General features: G+C 36.9%; 1 protein-coding gene across 2 annotated transcripts in view; it reads right to left on the reverse strand.

The window, feature by feature from the left end:
* The window catches only part of LOC127575880 (cullin-5), a 62,305-nt gene that overhangs the window by 23,009 nt on the left and 22,481 nt on the right, over positions 1-16,815 (reverse strand). For both annotated transcript variants that reach the window (XM_052026087.1, XM_052026088.1), the window contains 9 exons: positions 15,510-15,651; positions 14,841-14,986; positions 14,430-14,510; positions 11,434-11,527; positions 10,003-10,133; positions 8,333-8,440; positions 7,897-7,961; positions 4,114-4,246; positions 301-432 (listed from right to left, as the gene is read on the reverse strand). In XM_052026087.1, the coding sequence (XP_051882047.1) occupies positions 301-432; positions 4,114-4,246; positions 7,897-7,961; positions 8,333-8,440; positions 10,003-10,133; positions 11,434-11,527; positions 14,430-14,510; positions 14,841-14,986; positions 15,510-15,651 (1,032 nt within the window). The remainder of the gene's footprint in view (positions 1-300; positions 433-4,113; positions 4,247-7,896; positions 7,962-8,332; positions 8,441-10,002; positions 10,134-11,433; positions 11,528-14,429; positions 14,511-14,840; positions 14,987-15,509; positions 15,652-16,815) is intronic.

The raw sequence follows: 16,815 nt of genomic DNA on the forward strand, positions 1-16,815 counted from the left end.
AGACTTCTCCCTTTGATTCAAGTTCAAATAGTGCACAACGAAAAAATACCCATTTTTCTATAATTTTTTAAAAATTCTCATTTTAACACTCGTGAAGCATTATAATATTTGGGAGAGAGGGCAGACAAATCCTTTTACCTTTCAGCAAGTGTCTATTATCAATGAACAAAGTGAACTGCTGTTAGTAGAGCTGTAAAGTTCCAAACTTGCTTTTATTTACCACATTCATAAACAAATTTAGCAGAGCAAAAGGAAAAACGTATGCCAAGCATTGGGAAAGGCATTTTTGCATTTACTTACTCTAAGCCATTCCACCATATTTTCTTCTATTTCACTGTCTGCTGAAATATCCAGGATTAAACGTCTTGTTAGGTGAGCTTTATGGTATCGCATAAAGACATCCTTGTTTTGCACATATTTCAGTACAAGAAGCTGTCAAGATAAGACATCATAAGAATTCAATATTTTGTTTTGCAGAACTACTCCAAATTTGAAACTCAGTATCAACTATAAGCAAATACAATTAGTAGGAGTTATTTAAATTTATTAGAACATGGAACAGTACAGCACAGGAATAGGCCCTTCTGTCCACCATGTCTGTGCTGACTATGATGCCAATCTAAATAATCCTATTTGTCTGCAAATGGTACTTGTCCCTCTATTCACTGCCTGTTCATGTGTCTGTCTAAATGCCTCTTAAACATTGCTATTGTAGCTTCTTCTACCACCTCCCTGGCAGTACGTTCTAGGCACCTATCACTCTGTTTAAAAAAAAACTTGCCTTGCAAATCTCCTTTAAACTTTCCCCCTCTCACCTTCAAGCTATGCCCTCTAGTATTTGACATTTCTGCCCTGGGCAAAAGACTAACTACCCCATTTACATATATTTCTATCAGGGTGCCCCTCAGTCTTCAATGCTCCAAAAGAAAACAATCCAAGTTTATCCAACTTCTCCTTATAGCCAATACTCTCCAATCCTTGTGAATCTCTTCTGCACCCTCTCCAAAGCCTTTACATCTTTCCTACAGAGGGGTGACCAGAATGCAAAAAATTGTGGCCTAAGTAAAGTTTTATACAGGTGCAACATGACCTCCCGACTTTTATACTCAATGCCCTGACCTACGAAAGCAAGCATATGTCTTCTTTACTACCCTTTCCACTTGTGTTACCACTTTTAGGGAACTATGAACTTGTACCCTAAGATCCCTCAATACATCACTGCTCCCAAGGGTCCTGCCACTTACTGTGCATTTCCCTCTTGCATTTGATCGCCCAAAAGGCAATACCTCACATTTGTCTGGATTAAACTAGATCTGCCATTTTCCCACCCAAATTTTCAATTGATTTATATCCTGCTGCATCCTTTGACAACCTTCCTCACTATCCATGACTCAACTAATTTTCGCTCTGTCTACAAGCTTACTAATCAGACAACCTACATTTTCATCCAGATCCATTTAGGGGTAGAGAATACAGAGACTAACACTATTTTAAGGGAATCAAGGGATATGGTGAAAGTACAGGATAGTGGCTGAGAGAGAAAAGATTAGGCATAGTCTATTTGAATAGCAGGGCAGGCATGAATGACCTAATGTTCTTAATGTTTTAGGTTGATAAATTTTTCCTTGGTTCTTCTCTTAGTGTTAGTTATTTTCAATTTGTCAGCAACTGAAAAATATACTCATTGAAAGACTCTTGCAAGCAAAAATTAACTGAACACAGAATTTAAATGGAACAAATACTTAGACTGCTAGATGTGAACGTTTCCTTTCAAAACTAAATACACCTACAAAGTAATATGCACAACTGTCTTAAGTTAACGGAGTCCTGGGTAGTTTGAGAAAATCAAAGCCTCCAACAGTAACAAACTAATGGATAAAAAATATATCCTTGTAGGTCCAAAGGCATGTGTGCTCCAGATTCTCTGCTCATCTTTAAAGGACTGCAAATACTAGACTCCTGTCAAAGAACATACTCACTCCCTCTGAACCTCAAAGAACAAACATGGAGACATAGAATTGCATGCCCTCCTGCTATACCACTCCATATTTAATGAGAAACAAGAAAATTCAATGGGCTTTGGATCAATATTTTAAAGAGAAAAATTGCAGGCGATGTGGGAAGAGACAGGCAATAGGAATAATTAAATAGCTCTTTCAAAGTGTCAGCATACACAGAATAAATTAAATGACCTCCTTCTATCTAGTCAATTGCAGTCAATAGACTAACAGTCAATTGCAATGCATTTCAGAAGTAAAATTAAGTGATGATACAACACAAGCGTGCTTCTTACAATTACATGTGGTGTTACTGATTAGGTTACTATTTGGTGAATGTCCCTTTAAGACATAGTACAGTTGTGTGCGCGCACGCGGCGTTATTACGACAACAACAGGAGATAACGACATGCTGACGTTTTGGTTCAGTCAGAGTCAGAAGGAGAGAGAAGAGAAAGAGAGACACTGCCTACTGGTCTCTGTATTGATGGATGAAAAACAATAACTGTGTCTGTCACTACAATCAACGTATGGATTTTTGGAATAATCCAGTGGAGTCTACTTTGTCGTTAACCTGTAGAAAGAAACAGGTATTTGTGTGGACGGCCACAATTCAAATGCTTTTCGGAGTGGCAGATAATCTCCACTGCTTTGTTCCGAATTATCAGTGACTGAGGTGTCGTATGGGTTCCATTGTGGAACATTTGGATTTTGTAATTTCTCTCCATTCTCTCTCTACATTTTCTCTTCAGTCAACGGTGGTTCTGCAAAAGCCTTTGCTCACGTTTCACCTTATGGCTTGCTGAACTGAACTTTGAGAACTATTCCGGGACTTGGAGTTTGGGAATTTGCCACACACACACTTCGGGTTTAGTTTTTGGGGGTTAATGTTTAATATCTAGCATTTTTACTTTTATTTTTCTTATAAGTAGTTATTAATAATATAGTTTCTAACACATACATGACTCAATGTGTTCTTTTGTTGCTGGTACGTAACAGTGGCTACAGAATGAATGTTACAAGCAACCCTCACATTACGGCCGTTCAGGTTACAGAAATTCACCCTAATGGAATTCACAAATCACTACCCAAAAATCTGAGATCCGGAATAAAATTCACCCTTACAGAATTTATATGGGGAAAAAAAATTAATCTAAAAAATAAATAACACAAAATGTGAAAGTAACAAATTTTGTCCATTTATAGGTTTTTCAACTCACATTTCTTGACATGTGCAGATAATGTTTTTTTTAAGCACAGCAGGTTCATTCTGCTGACAGGCAGTTTTCTTTATACGCCCCAGTGTTTTCCATACAATTTACCCCCAAGATGTATGAAACAGGGCCAACAAGTTTAAGTGCAAGTTGTAAACAAAGAAAATTCACTGGATGTAAAACATGATATTTTAGAAAGATTTGACGCTGCAGAAAAATTCTGCAATAGTTAAAGCTGTGGGACTTGCTACAGTATCTGCAGTCACTTGCGTCCGAAATACAGCTGCTGGCCACTTAAGAGATTTGCTTTTTCTTCAGCACCCGCCACCATGAACCAACAGCTGCAGTATTATCTTTTCTGTTGAAAGAATAAACATCTCATAGGAACACATCTCCATTTATAACAAGGGTTTAAAAGGGAAATACGGTTTCGTCTTATGGAAAATTTCAACATGGATGGTTTTCTAGGAATGCTACCCCTCCGTAATGCAGAAGTTGCCTGTATTGGCTTTTCGCTCATTAAAAAATTAACCAGAAATGTACAGTACCAGCTGTGAACGTATCAAGTTGTCCAAACCTGGGTAACACATTTCTTATCCCTATTAACAGTTTCAAATAAATAAAAGGAATGCCAAAACAAAAATGAATTTAGTATTTCGGTTTGTCCTGCTATGGAACATGAGACAAACAGAACTTAAGCTTGTGTGTGCATCATTCTTAAAAAAAGCTTTGAATTGTCTCCTGGATATTTGGCAGTTTTAAGAGAAATTATATTGGAAGAATTGGTCAGTTTGTGTTCGGGGGCAGCACAGAGTGCAAGGGTGCACATTATTTAAATCATTGGATATAATCTGTATTTACAACAGAGGGGCAAATTTGTATTGTGTCAGACATATACATACCACTTCTTTTAGTTTTGCTTCAATTTCTTCTGAAGTAAGCTTCTTACTAAGGGGTGTTTTTCTTAGTAACATATCACAGTAATTTGCTAGTAGTTCTGGGCACTTCGATTCAGGCTGAGTTTTCAACCCAACGCTAGATTCAAGGAAAGTACAACATTTTTAAGATGCAGTTTTAGAATAGCTTTTCTATTTCACAAGACACATAAAAGATTTAATTTTCCATTCACGTCAGATGAGGTCCTGTGATTATTTTGGCCAAGCTTCTATTTCTTTATATTGAGCCAACCATGTCCTGATTATCATTCTCCTCAGTGATAAAGTTTTCCACATAATTTCTTGATTAGAGAAATCATGATCAAAGTTGTTTGCTTAAAAATAGTAGATATGTACCTGGGAATAGGCCACTAGTCAATGTTCCATACTAAAACATGTTTCAAACATCAATATGTTATGCTGTATCACTATCCTGCAATTTAGTACTTTGCTAAATGCCATCATGTTAAAGGAAAAAATATCAACGAACAATTCTTATTCACACTTTTTGATATTGATCAGCTTTCATTGTGTATTAGATTCTTCTTCAGTGGGTCTAATCTACTGAGATCCACAAAGATTTGTCAACAAAGATGCCCATAACTGAGCTATTCCTGAGCAGAGGCTGCAGGAATATCCTTTCACTCAGCAAAGTGTCAGCCATAGGACACCCAGGCTGCACTGGTAGATCTTCCAGCTCAGATCAGAAAATCTGTCTGCTGAACCTACAAGGTTAATTTGGTACAAGTACAACAGGACCATTGAAATAAAAGGGGAAAATACAGCTGCTGAGTGATAGATAAGTTGAGCATTTTATTTGATTCAATTAAGTGTTTTTAATTGATTTTAAAGGCGTACTCACTCTTGAAAAAATATTTTCATTTTGTTTTCAAATATTTCTGTAAACTAGTCCTAGATGATTTCAAAAGTTTAATGTCAAAAGGCATTAATAAACATTCATAACAGTGAGAGCTAGTGTCTGGGGCAGAGTTGCACTGGACGTTACAGCCATTCTATTAGCACAGCCAGCCACTTCCACTGGGCTTGATGTCAAACTCCTTGTATAAAATGGTTTCTCCCAATGTTGTCCAGCACACAGAATGATCCAGGGTGCAAGTGACCAGTGGAAGATCTACCCAAAATGTCCACAAATAACAATAATCAGTAGTTTAATGTTTAAAACTTCAATACGTCTTAAATATAAATTGAAGGAATCAGAACTTGAAAAGTGCCTTAAAAAACTGCAAAAACAAACAAGGAAAAATTCCAAACTATGCCAGTAGAGTAAGAAGTGATTTAAACCTTAACGAAAAAATAGACTGAAAATTTATGTATAGTGAACAAAAGATAGGATGCCATCAAGGAGGATATTACTAAAATTCGAAGGCTGAAGGAAGAGTGACCACATGATACTGCAAAAGTTAATGAGAAACAGAAGTAATAAAAGCAGAAGTATGCCATTTGGCCCGAGTGCCTTATCTGACACTAAATAAGATCATGGCTGGCATTTTATCTTATTGCTACTTTCCTACACTAATCCCATATCCCCTGCTTCCCTTGATATCTAAAAACCTATTGATACCTTCTTGAATCTACTAAGCAGTTAAGCCTCTGTTGTTCCCTCAGGGACAGAATTCCAAAGATTACCAGCCTCCAGATGGAAAAATTTCTTTTCATCTCAGCCCTGAAAGGCTGATGGCTTATTTTGAGTCCATATTTTTAAGTCTTATTGAGAGTTGATTAAAGTTCAGGACCAGCATGATACAGCTTTACAAAACTCTGGTCGTCTCATTATAGGAAGGATGTGGAGGTGTTGGAGAGGGTGCAGAGGAGATTTACCAGGATGCTGCCTGGATTAGAGAGTATGGATTATGAGGAGAGACTAAAGGAGCTAGGGCTTTACTCATTGGAGAGGAGGAGGATGAGGGGAGACATGATAGAGGTATACAAACTATTAAGAGGAATAGATAGAGTGGACAGCCAGCACCTCTTTCCCAGGGCACCAATGCTCAATACAAGAGGCATGGCTTTAAGGTATGGGTGGGAAGTTCAAGAGAGATGTCAGAGGGAGGTTTTTCACCCAGAGAGTGGTTGGTGCATGGAATGCACTGCCTGGGGTGGTGGTGGAGGCTGATATGTTGGTCAAGTTCAAGAGATTGTTAGATAAGCATATGGAGGAATTTAAAATAGAGGGATATGTGAGATGAAGGGGGTTAGATAGTCTTAGGTGTGGTTTGAGGGTTGGCACAACATGGTGGGCCGAAGGGCTTGTATTGTGCTGTACTGTTCTATGGTTCTAAAGATAAGGATGGCAATGTTTGGGGACCTTTGATGACAAGAGATATTGTAAGTTTGGGCAAAAAGGAAAAAAAAGCACAAGTAAGATTTAGGAAACAAATCAGAAAAGGCCCTTGAGGAATACGAAGGAAGCAGGAAAAAAAATTTAAAGAAATTAGGAGAGCTAAAACACAAAATAATACAGCAGAAGAACAGGCCCTTCAGCCCACCTGGCCTTTAAATTAACCCCACGTCAGATGTGGATTTACCCCCCCCCCCCCCGTCTCTGCCAATCTACTTTCCCCAGTTCCTGCCTAATACTGCTGTAATTAACCTTCCCTCAATTTCACCCAAGTATCAGTCTTATCCTCATCCACAAATGTCTTTACACAGCAAGTGGTAGGTGCCTGGAACATGCTACCAGTGGAGGTGGTAGAAGTGGATATGATAAAACATTTAAGAGGCATTTAGGCAGATGCATGAACAGGCAGGGAATAGACAGATATGAATCATATGCAAGCAGCTGCGATTAATTTTGATTGGCACCATGGTCAGCAAGGACATGGTGGGCTTAAGGGTCTGTTCTTGTGCTATACTTTTCTATGTTTAACAGAGACAAAAAGCACAGTTGTAATAAAATGTGCAAAGTCCTTAGAAAGAATGGCAGGTAGAGGTGGTTTAATAATTGTAAAGGTGAATGGCTGAATTGTGCATTTTGTTTTAAGATGGTTTTGAAAGGGCAAGCAAAACCAGCCATTAACAACATGAGCTAGCACTGTGGATCCCAATAATCAAGGTGTATTCAGTATAGCACAAATCCACATTCATCAAGTTCTCAAGTCAGAATCTGAAGACCAGTTAGGGGAGTAAAATTGGCCTGTCACTGGATTAGTGCAGGATTGCCCCTTACAACTGCTAACAGGCAAGGAATTTCCTTCCCACTCACTCATCATTACCTCTTGAAGCACCCATAATTTATCCTTCAGACCCCTCCTGCCTCACTTGCATAGTGCTCCTCTGCAACATCAGCCAAGTATAAAACCTCAAATTCTACCATTATGACAAAACTCAGAATTATCTCACCACGACCTGGTTCTGCTTTATCACTGTTTCTGATTTGTTACTGATAAATGCAATTTTCTCAATGACCTAAAAGACCCATTTTTGGTCCCCAGATTAAATCTCATTCCATAGCTATGACTCACTTTGATCACACTGATCAATTTCGGATGGTGAACTGGATTGCTCACGATCTTGGTATACTACACGACCTGGGAATAAACTATCACTTCTGGACAATCCAGACCATCTCTATGCCTCCTGTGACTCATCTGCTGCTTAATTTCACATCAAAATCTTTATTTACTTGTAGATTCAACTCTGCACTTTCCATTACACAAAGGCAAGTCCAGCCATCTTCATTATTTGTAATTTTCATTGGTAGTAGTACTCTTTTAAAAAAAAAGTTCTTACCCTTTTTGTTTCAATGGCAGTTCAAGTTTAAATATGGTGGCATCATTCACAACTGCTTTATATGCCTGTTCAGAAGTTAAATTTTACAATCAGAAACAAATAATTTGGTAACTAAATGCACAAGAATGCGTTCCAGTCATGGTGAAAGTGTTTTTTATAAAGCAAATCAATAAATTGTACCCTGATGAATGAAAACACAATTTTAAGAATGCAGATACCAACTTCAATGTTTGATTCAATCAATTTAATTAGATTAAAACAATGGACTATGTAAACAGGAGAGATTTACATTTGGTAACAAGGGTATCATTTACCTTGTAGTAAATTTCAGAATTAAAAATTACCATATAAAAATGTTATAAAACTCAGTTTTCAAATTATAAAGCTTTAAAACCTATCTTAGCTTTTAACATTAGAGCAAAAAAAAGTCACTTACTTTATCTCTAGCTGTAAGAAAGCGAGGATCATCCTGAAATGCCTCTTTTACCAACTTACTAAATCGATTAAACAATGTAAGCAACTGCTCTACATATTTTTCAGAATCCTGTAACAGAAATAAATTAATTTTCTTAATATTATAAGGTATGCAATATAACACATGCTGTATTTTCAGCATACCATACCAGGGCTACAAAAATTATATCTGAACTTGGGTACTAGCCTCTTGACAGCTGCCAAGTTGCCAATATTACCAAGATCATCAGAAACAAACTTCCATTTTGACACTGTAAGTGTCATATAGCAATAAATCGCTACTCTTTTAGCAAGACGACAGCATAAAAGGTCCAAAAATATCTGTTCAAGCAGAACATAGCATGCAGCCAAGAAGGTAAACAAGGAAGTTTTACAAATAAAACAAATTCATTGCTAACTCCATTTCCAATAAAAATAATAATTGAAAATTGTTACCTAGTCTGCCAAGCATCAGATTTTATATGGATATGGAAAATTACAAATGTCAAATTCTTTTCTTTTCCCCACACAATATGAAGTTTCAGTCTGTCAGTACTTAAATTTTGTTATTGTGCATTGGGGATTATTCAGCATTTTCCGCCCTTCTTAAGCTTCCCTATACAAAACATTACCTCACCTTTAAGGTCACAATATTAAAAAAAAGATATTATCTTGCCAGCTCTCTGGACTGGATATCAAAACTAATATCTTTAAGATGACTAGTTGAAGAAGCTTCTCAATACATCTCACAAATTTCTGCAGCTGCAAATCTTTTGTTTCAGTTTATGACAAATTTTGAAAGGACAAAATGCTTTTCATAACTATAATGTTTGAAAAAGGGAAAAAGTACTCTAGAAGAACAGCTTTGCTTAATATTTGTTGAATAATATTCAAAGCACTAAACCAGGTTCCATAAACTTGAGGCCATCTACATCTCTGCTGCCCATCCTAACATGCAAATCCCTGCCTTCACCTATGCTTGCTAACCTTCTTTCCAGTTAAGCAACGTCTCAATTTCAAACCTTTCTTTAGACTCACTCACTCCCTTTCCCTGGTAACTTCCAGGTTTTTTTTGTTGTATCTCCAAGATATCCATCCCGCTGTAATTCTGAAAATCTGAAATGCTGGAAATTTGAAATATAAACAGAAAATGCTAGAAACACTCAAATATTAACTGTGTTTCTTTCCACTGATGCTGCCTGATTTGCTGCATACTCCCAACACTTTTTGGTTTACTCCTCTAATTCAGACCACAGTGTTTCTTTTAAAAATTGCTCCACTATTGATGACTTTGTCTTCAGTTACCAAGATCCAAAGCTTTGTAAATCCCTTTGTAAACTTCTCCACCTCTCTTTCCTTCTTTAAGATTCACCCAAAAACCTTGATTTGTGAACTAGATCTTGGTCTTCTGCTTTATATCTCAGATGGCAGTCTCAATTTCAGTTTAATGACACACATGGGAATCATCTGGAATGTTTTTGTTACATCAAAAATATATTTTAAATAGCAGTCATTCTTGAAAATGTGTCACTGTGCTCCATTCCCATCAAGTGCAATGGTATAAAAGTTCCTCAATAAAAACATTAACAGAGATAATTTCTTGATGTAACTTCAGTTCAGTAAAATAATATCATATTGCTTTTATATACTTACAGTAGTTATTGTTTCTGCAGCAGCTACCATATCTGCTAATCCAGCACTAATAATGTGTTCTTCCAAATCTTTTAACATTGGTTCAATCCCATTTGGAACTTTATCCATCAATGTAAACATCAAGTGTAGTTCTAAAGAGATGAACTAATATGTTACATTTAATGCAAAACAGCAGACACCAAAGTAAAATATTTGCAAGTTAAAAAGAGTTCAGTTCTTTGTAACTGATAAAGGCAAATTTGTTTAAATTATTAATTCTAAAATCAAAAATGAATAGAAATTCTATGACCATGAATAAAAGCATTCAGCAAAGCAGAGAATATTGTCTTCAGATATTTCAATATTTCATTTATGCAGAGAACCAAGAATCTTAGGGACTGCCACAACATCATAAAGCTTGTTGCTAGAATGCTGTTGTTGAAAAGAAAATACGTTATGAAAGATTCCATGACCTGACCTAGTTGACAATTCACTACCATGATGATATGTAATTCAAGAATAGACACAATATAATGCAGATTAAATTTACTTCTGCACAATAGTTGTGTAATTAGGTCAATGAATCATAAATAATTTCAACTGAGCTTATTTAGAACAAGAACCAGAAAGTAGCCATTACCAATCTCGATACTTTGAGTGTGGGTGTACCCTAAGCCTTTAGAAATGACACTAAAGGACATCATGCAACACTTTGCATGGATGAGTAATCAGAATTAGAAGAAATTATATTTTCAGTGAGCCAAGGTACTTTTTCTTTAGGTATGGCAAATGGATACCGACACATATGCAAGATACAGTTACACAATTTTGGTTGGGTCAAGATGGGTAGGACAAATGTTGTCATTTGTTTAGCAGTCTAAATGAAACATTTCATAATTTAATCAATAGGTTCTAGTTTGAAAGTTTGGATTTCCCGAATGTATCATGATACTTATCCCCAATGCAAAAGACCATAATCTATTTTGACATGTTACAAAGCAAGTTCTTTAGAGAACTCAGATTCAGAAATGAAAGAATAGTAAATACTCAGCAATGTCCTGACCCAAAAAGGTGAATAGCCACTATGGGAAGCAAGGTGAAGCACAGAAAGTAAACCAACACAGAAAGTAAACCAATACAAAATGGGTAAGATCCCAAAACCAAACTGCACTTTCCGTCAGAAAATCTACAAAGTATGCTGCAGCCCAGACTATCCTGAGATATGACAACAGGAAGAGGATTTGACAATAAAGCACAAATTGAGTTGTAATTGTACATGTAAAAATTACATAGCAACTCAGAAGGATTGTGCATAGTGTTCAATTGTAATTGAAAGGATCCGAGTGTTATCTGCAAGTCATTAGAAATCACCAAACAGACAAATTATAATTTGAAATTAATTGTTTTATTAATACAAATGATCAACTCCATAAAAGTTACGATTGTACTTACTGTCTGTTTCATTACGTTTGATCATGCCTGGGCATTCAGCTAGAATTGTCTCTTTAAATGAAGTCACCAGAGCATTCACACAGCACTCCATGAGCTGAAATGAAATGCTTGCATTCAAACAGAGTCCTTTCCAAAAAGTGCGCCTTCCTCATAAGAATCAGGGCTAAATTAAGCAGTGACATCTACATATCCATGAAAATCTTAAAGAATCATTTTGAGTTGCCCACCATAAAAAAAAACCATTACAAATTCATGCAAACGTGAAAGAGACTTTAAAAGACCAAAAATAACTTGCTTAAATAAAAAAATATGCAAATCAAATAAAAATCCCACCAACATGCATTCCAACAAATTTAAAGCATAGGATTCCCTTGTCAAATGATACCCTGAATTAATTCTCCTATAACAAACACTCAAACTATTAATTCAGTATTCAAATAAAATTACCCAAATCAATCACCTTAACTAAAATTCCATGATAGTGAATGTTCTTTTAATGCAAACAAACACTTGATTTTACAAATTAACAAACAGAAATAAAGTTGTGATACACACAACCATAATTTCATTTGGGCCAAATGGTTTGTATCTCAGAGGCATCATTTGAACATGATTTAATGGGTATTTCTCTCACAATTAAATTTAGATTTCACGTGCATATTCTAGGCACAGGTGCAGATTACATGGTGTTCTTATGTGAGTAGGGCTTTATTTCCAGTAACATCTCGGTATTGACAGAAAATTGGCTGGCAAACAGAAACTGGAGAGTAGGCACAAATGGGTCTTCTTCTGGTTGGAAAGATGTAACATAAGGTGTGCATAAAAATCAGTGCTGGGGTCTCAACTTTTCTCAATTCACGCAAGTGCCTTGCACGAAGGTACCAAAGACGTGGTTGCTAAATTTGCTGATGACATAACGATAGGTAGGAAAAAGGATACAAGGAGGTTACAAAAGGAACATAGATAAGTGAGTGGGCAAAGATCTGACAAATGGAGTACAATGTGGGAAAATGCAAGATCATCCATTTTGGCAGGAAAGAAAACATTTAAACGGTGAGGGGACGTAGAATGATCTGGATGATTCCTCATGATTTTTGAAAGACATGTAGGTACAGCAAATAATTAGGAAAGCTAAGAACATTTTCATTTACTGCTAGGGAAATTAAATCCAAAGTAGGGAGGTTATGTTTAGATAGATCATTGGGGAACCATATCTGGAATATTGTGTATAGTATTGGTCTCATCATTTAAGGATGGACGCAAATGTTTTGAAAGCAGTTCAGAGAAGACTTAATAGACAGGTATCAAGAATGGGTGGGCTGTCTAGGGAGGAAAGGTTTGACAGGCTAGACTTGCTCAAGATTAGGATAATGAAAGGTGACTTGATTGAAGTACAATATCCTGAGGAGTCTTGACAGGGTCGATAGGAAAAGATGTTTCCTCATGGGAGAATCTAAAACTAGTGGACACCCATTTTAAACAGGCAAGGTGAACTTTCTTTTACTCTGAGGGTTGCAAGTCATTGAATGTTTTTTAAGGTAGAGGTAGATAGGGGGCAAGAGGTTAATGGGGATAGTTGAGGTTATAACAGATCAACCATGATCTTATTGACTGATGAGAGTAGGTTTGAGGAGATGAGCGGCCTCCTCCTGCTCCTAATTCATATGTTTAGAATCTGTCTCAACTCTGCCAGAATTACTCTCCAAAGACAAGCAGTGGCATTAGTGGTGAAAGTCAGTGCAATTCCTTTTTAGTACAAGTTACTAAGACCTTTTTAAAAAAAAGTCACCCAAACTGAATACAAATTGAACTGGAATTTGGAATGTCAAGTTGATTTTTGAGGTGTCCAAATTTGTTTTACCATCCACCTATTGCAACAGGCAACCTAGGTTAAACCATCATTCAGCCCATCAGCCTTTACTATCTGAAAGGGCTGAATGGTCTAATTCTTACTAATCCCACATATTCTGATCAACAAAGTCTCTAAATCCCTGTGCAATAACACATCATGTTAATACATCAATTGACAACAGTTATACCATATGACATATTCCCAATCTGTGTACTTCGCAATCACAACACAAAGCGATAGAAAGAGCACACATTCAATTTCTTAAGCTTTTTTTCCCCCTTAAGATCATTGGTGAAATACAACTCCACTTTCATGCATTATCCTTGCATCATGCATTCCCCTTACTGCCTAGAAGTTTGTCTGCCTAGAATACACTCATCCACAAGCCAAAGCCCCATGGGGCAGAGAATTCTAAAAATTCTTGATTCTCCAAACAAAGAATCATCTCATATTAGATCTAAATTTATCCCCAATTCTAGACTCTAGAGCCAAAGAAAAGCAATCTCTTAGCATTTAACTTGTAAAGTACTTGAATTATACAGGCTATAATGAGATCTCTCAGTCTTTAAAGTCCAGAGAATACAAGCATATGCTACTCAAACTCTATCCACAGGATAGCCCTCTTCTCCCAGAAATCAGATTAATCTTCATTACAACTACTCCAAGGAAAGCGTATCCTTTCTTTGTTAAGGAGACAAAAGCTGTACACAGTACAGCAAGTGTAGTTTCACCAAAAAAGTGCAGAAATATTTCCTTACTCTTAACTTCCTACCATCAAGGCTGGCATGCTCACTGCATGGTAAGGACGTACAAAGCTAGTTCTCCAGCTTGGGGAAAACACATGTCACATGACCATCATAATACAAGACAAATGAGTGTGACCCAGGCAACTTATTTCATTCTTTGGATAAATAACTAGATTATGCTTTGTATTTCCTTAAATAATCATCTTCAGTGATCATCGAGGAATTAAAAAACGTGATTTGAAGCAAAATCACTGGCAGAAACCTGGGAGCACACTGATCCCAAGAAAACACAGGGCAAGAGGAATAAGCAGAATAAGAGAAGAGATCCTCCCCTCCACCCCCATGCATACCCACCAGAAAAAGATGTAAATTTTAAAACTTGCATGAGAAAAACTTACAGCCTGAACAGAGTTGCATTCTCGTCTGGTTTCTAAATATCGAAGTGCCCTCTTTTCCTCCTCTTTTAATTTAGCATCTGCCTGTAAAAGGGATTTTACTTGTATTTAACACAGAGCAATTCTGTTCTCCCTCTGCACTATTAGAAGATTAATAGCCAAATGCACCTATTTACAGCATGCATTACTGAACAATGCTCATGAGTGGGAAAACTTGTACGATTGTTCCCTCTTTTACAAGGATTTTCAGGCAAGCCAAATGCATTGCTAGTTCTGGATCTGCAGTTCAGATCAATTGCATTATATTAACCAAACTGCATTAACTGAATTGTTTTTAAATTATCATTCTCTCAAATTATGCCATTACTGTATTAAGACATATTGGTACTTCATATTTTACTGTATCTAACTTACATATTTCATGTAATTTTGGACACCATTCTGTTGTAAATAAGATGGGGCCTGTGTCCTGTAGAATCTCTCTGTTGAATCTAAATATGCCTTTTCAAAATTATCACGATAAATTTGAAGCTTGTCTTCTGGATTTGAACACAAGTTAACTGCAAATAAAGAAAAACAAAACCTAGTGAGGAAAAATATTGCAAAAAAAATTGCTTTTGAAACATTATCAGCCAATTTAATAACACTTACTACAATTGAAGTATAAACAAATTAAAAATGCAGAATATTGCCTGATTTTTCTTTTCTCTTTATCATGCACAAATTTGCAACTTGCAAAGGAACCTGGGCCTCAGAAGTTGTGACTGCTGTCAAAAATTCTTCAACCTATAAGAACCTCAGACTTCAAACCAGTTATAACTAATGTCTGGTAGTTATAACCCGTTATAACTAGTTTCTTCAGCATTTTTTTTGTGTTTAGGTGCACGCTATCTCATTATACTCAACCCTGCAATTAGGGAAAATATATTTAAATACAAATGACAAATTTCTCTAAAAATGCAAAAATATCAGACAATTTATAACCCAATTAACACTTAATCCCTTCCAAAAATTCTGATTATCAATTAACTTACCAGTTTTTTTTTGTTTTATTGTTTAATCAGGAAAGCTACATAATCTTACCATAACTTTCTCTGACCCCAATGACCAGCTGCGAGTCAAAGGCTTCTCCTAGTCTTTCAGCATGAACTAGCTTCATTGCACTGTCTTGAAGACGATTCTTAATGTTTGAAAAGATCGACTCATTCCAGGTGTCTAGCATAAGCTGAAAGAATTAAAACACATCCTGCAGTGAAGAAAATGGAGCTTTTCTTCCCTATTCATACACTGTGAAAACTATGGCTGGGGTTTGTGGTCACTCACCCATGTTCACAACCAGCTCCACTTAGCAATAAAGCCCTCCGCCAAGGCAGAGCCTCCCAGCAGTAAATTCTGTGTTATAGATGGGGGATGGGGTGACAGAATGTGGCACTGAACTATTGAAACATGGATGACCAGCAAAACCATTCCCACCACCCCACCTGGATGCTCAGAAACATTAGAACATAGAACACTACAGCACAGTAAAGGCCCTTCAGCCCACAATGTTGTGCTGACATTTTATCCTGCTTCAAGATCTATCTAACACTCCCCACCCCGACGTCGCCACCCCCCCCCCCCCATTTCTCTATCTAAGAGTCTTTTAAATGTCCCTAATATATCTGCCCCCACTACCTCTTCGGGCAGTGCATTCCAAGCACCCACCACTCTCTGTGTAAAAAAAAACTTACCCCTGACATCCCCCTTATACCTTCCTCCAATCACCTTAAAATTATGTCCTCTCATGTTAGCCAATGTTGCCCTGCGAAAAAGTCTCTGACTGTCCACTCAATCTATGCCTCTTATCATCTTGTACACCTCTATCAAGTCACCTCTCATCCTCCTTCTCTCCAAAGAGAAAAGCCCTAGCTCACTCAACCTCTCCTCATAAGACATGCTCTCCAATCCAGGCAACATCCTGGTAAATCTCCTCTGCACCCTCTCTAAAGCTTCCACATCCTTCCTATAATGAGGCGACCAGAACTGAACACAATACTCCAAGTCCTGAGTTCTATAGAGCTGCAACATCATCTCATGGCTCTTGAACTCAATACCCTGACTAATGATGGCCAACACTCCATTCTAAAACTATTTTAAGAAACTAAAAATTCAAATTATCCAAATAACTAAAACAATTTAAAAACAAAATATACAGACAATCTCACAAAAACTGGGCAGTTTGAGTGGATTCACTAACATTAAGTGCAGTCTACCACTGGACTCCACACATGGAACCGTCAGGAAGTTCAGGTCTTCCGTTTTCATGAGAACTTGCACAGGAAATGAAGTTGCATTTCCCCACAAAATCCAGCCCAATGGAACAGTTAAAAGGTACATTAACTGACATTAC

This window comes from Pristis pectinata, chromosome 11 (assembly GCF_009764475.1).
Source record: "Pristis pectinata isolate sPriPec2 chromosome 11, sPriPec2.1.pri, whole genome shotgun sequence".
In the NCBI taxonomy this organism is placed as follows: Eukaryota; Metazoa; Chordata; class Chondrichthyes; order Rhinopristiformes; family Pristidae; genus Pristis; species Pristis pectinata.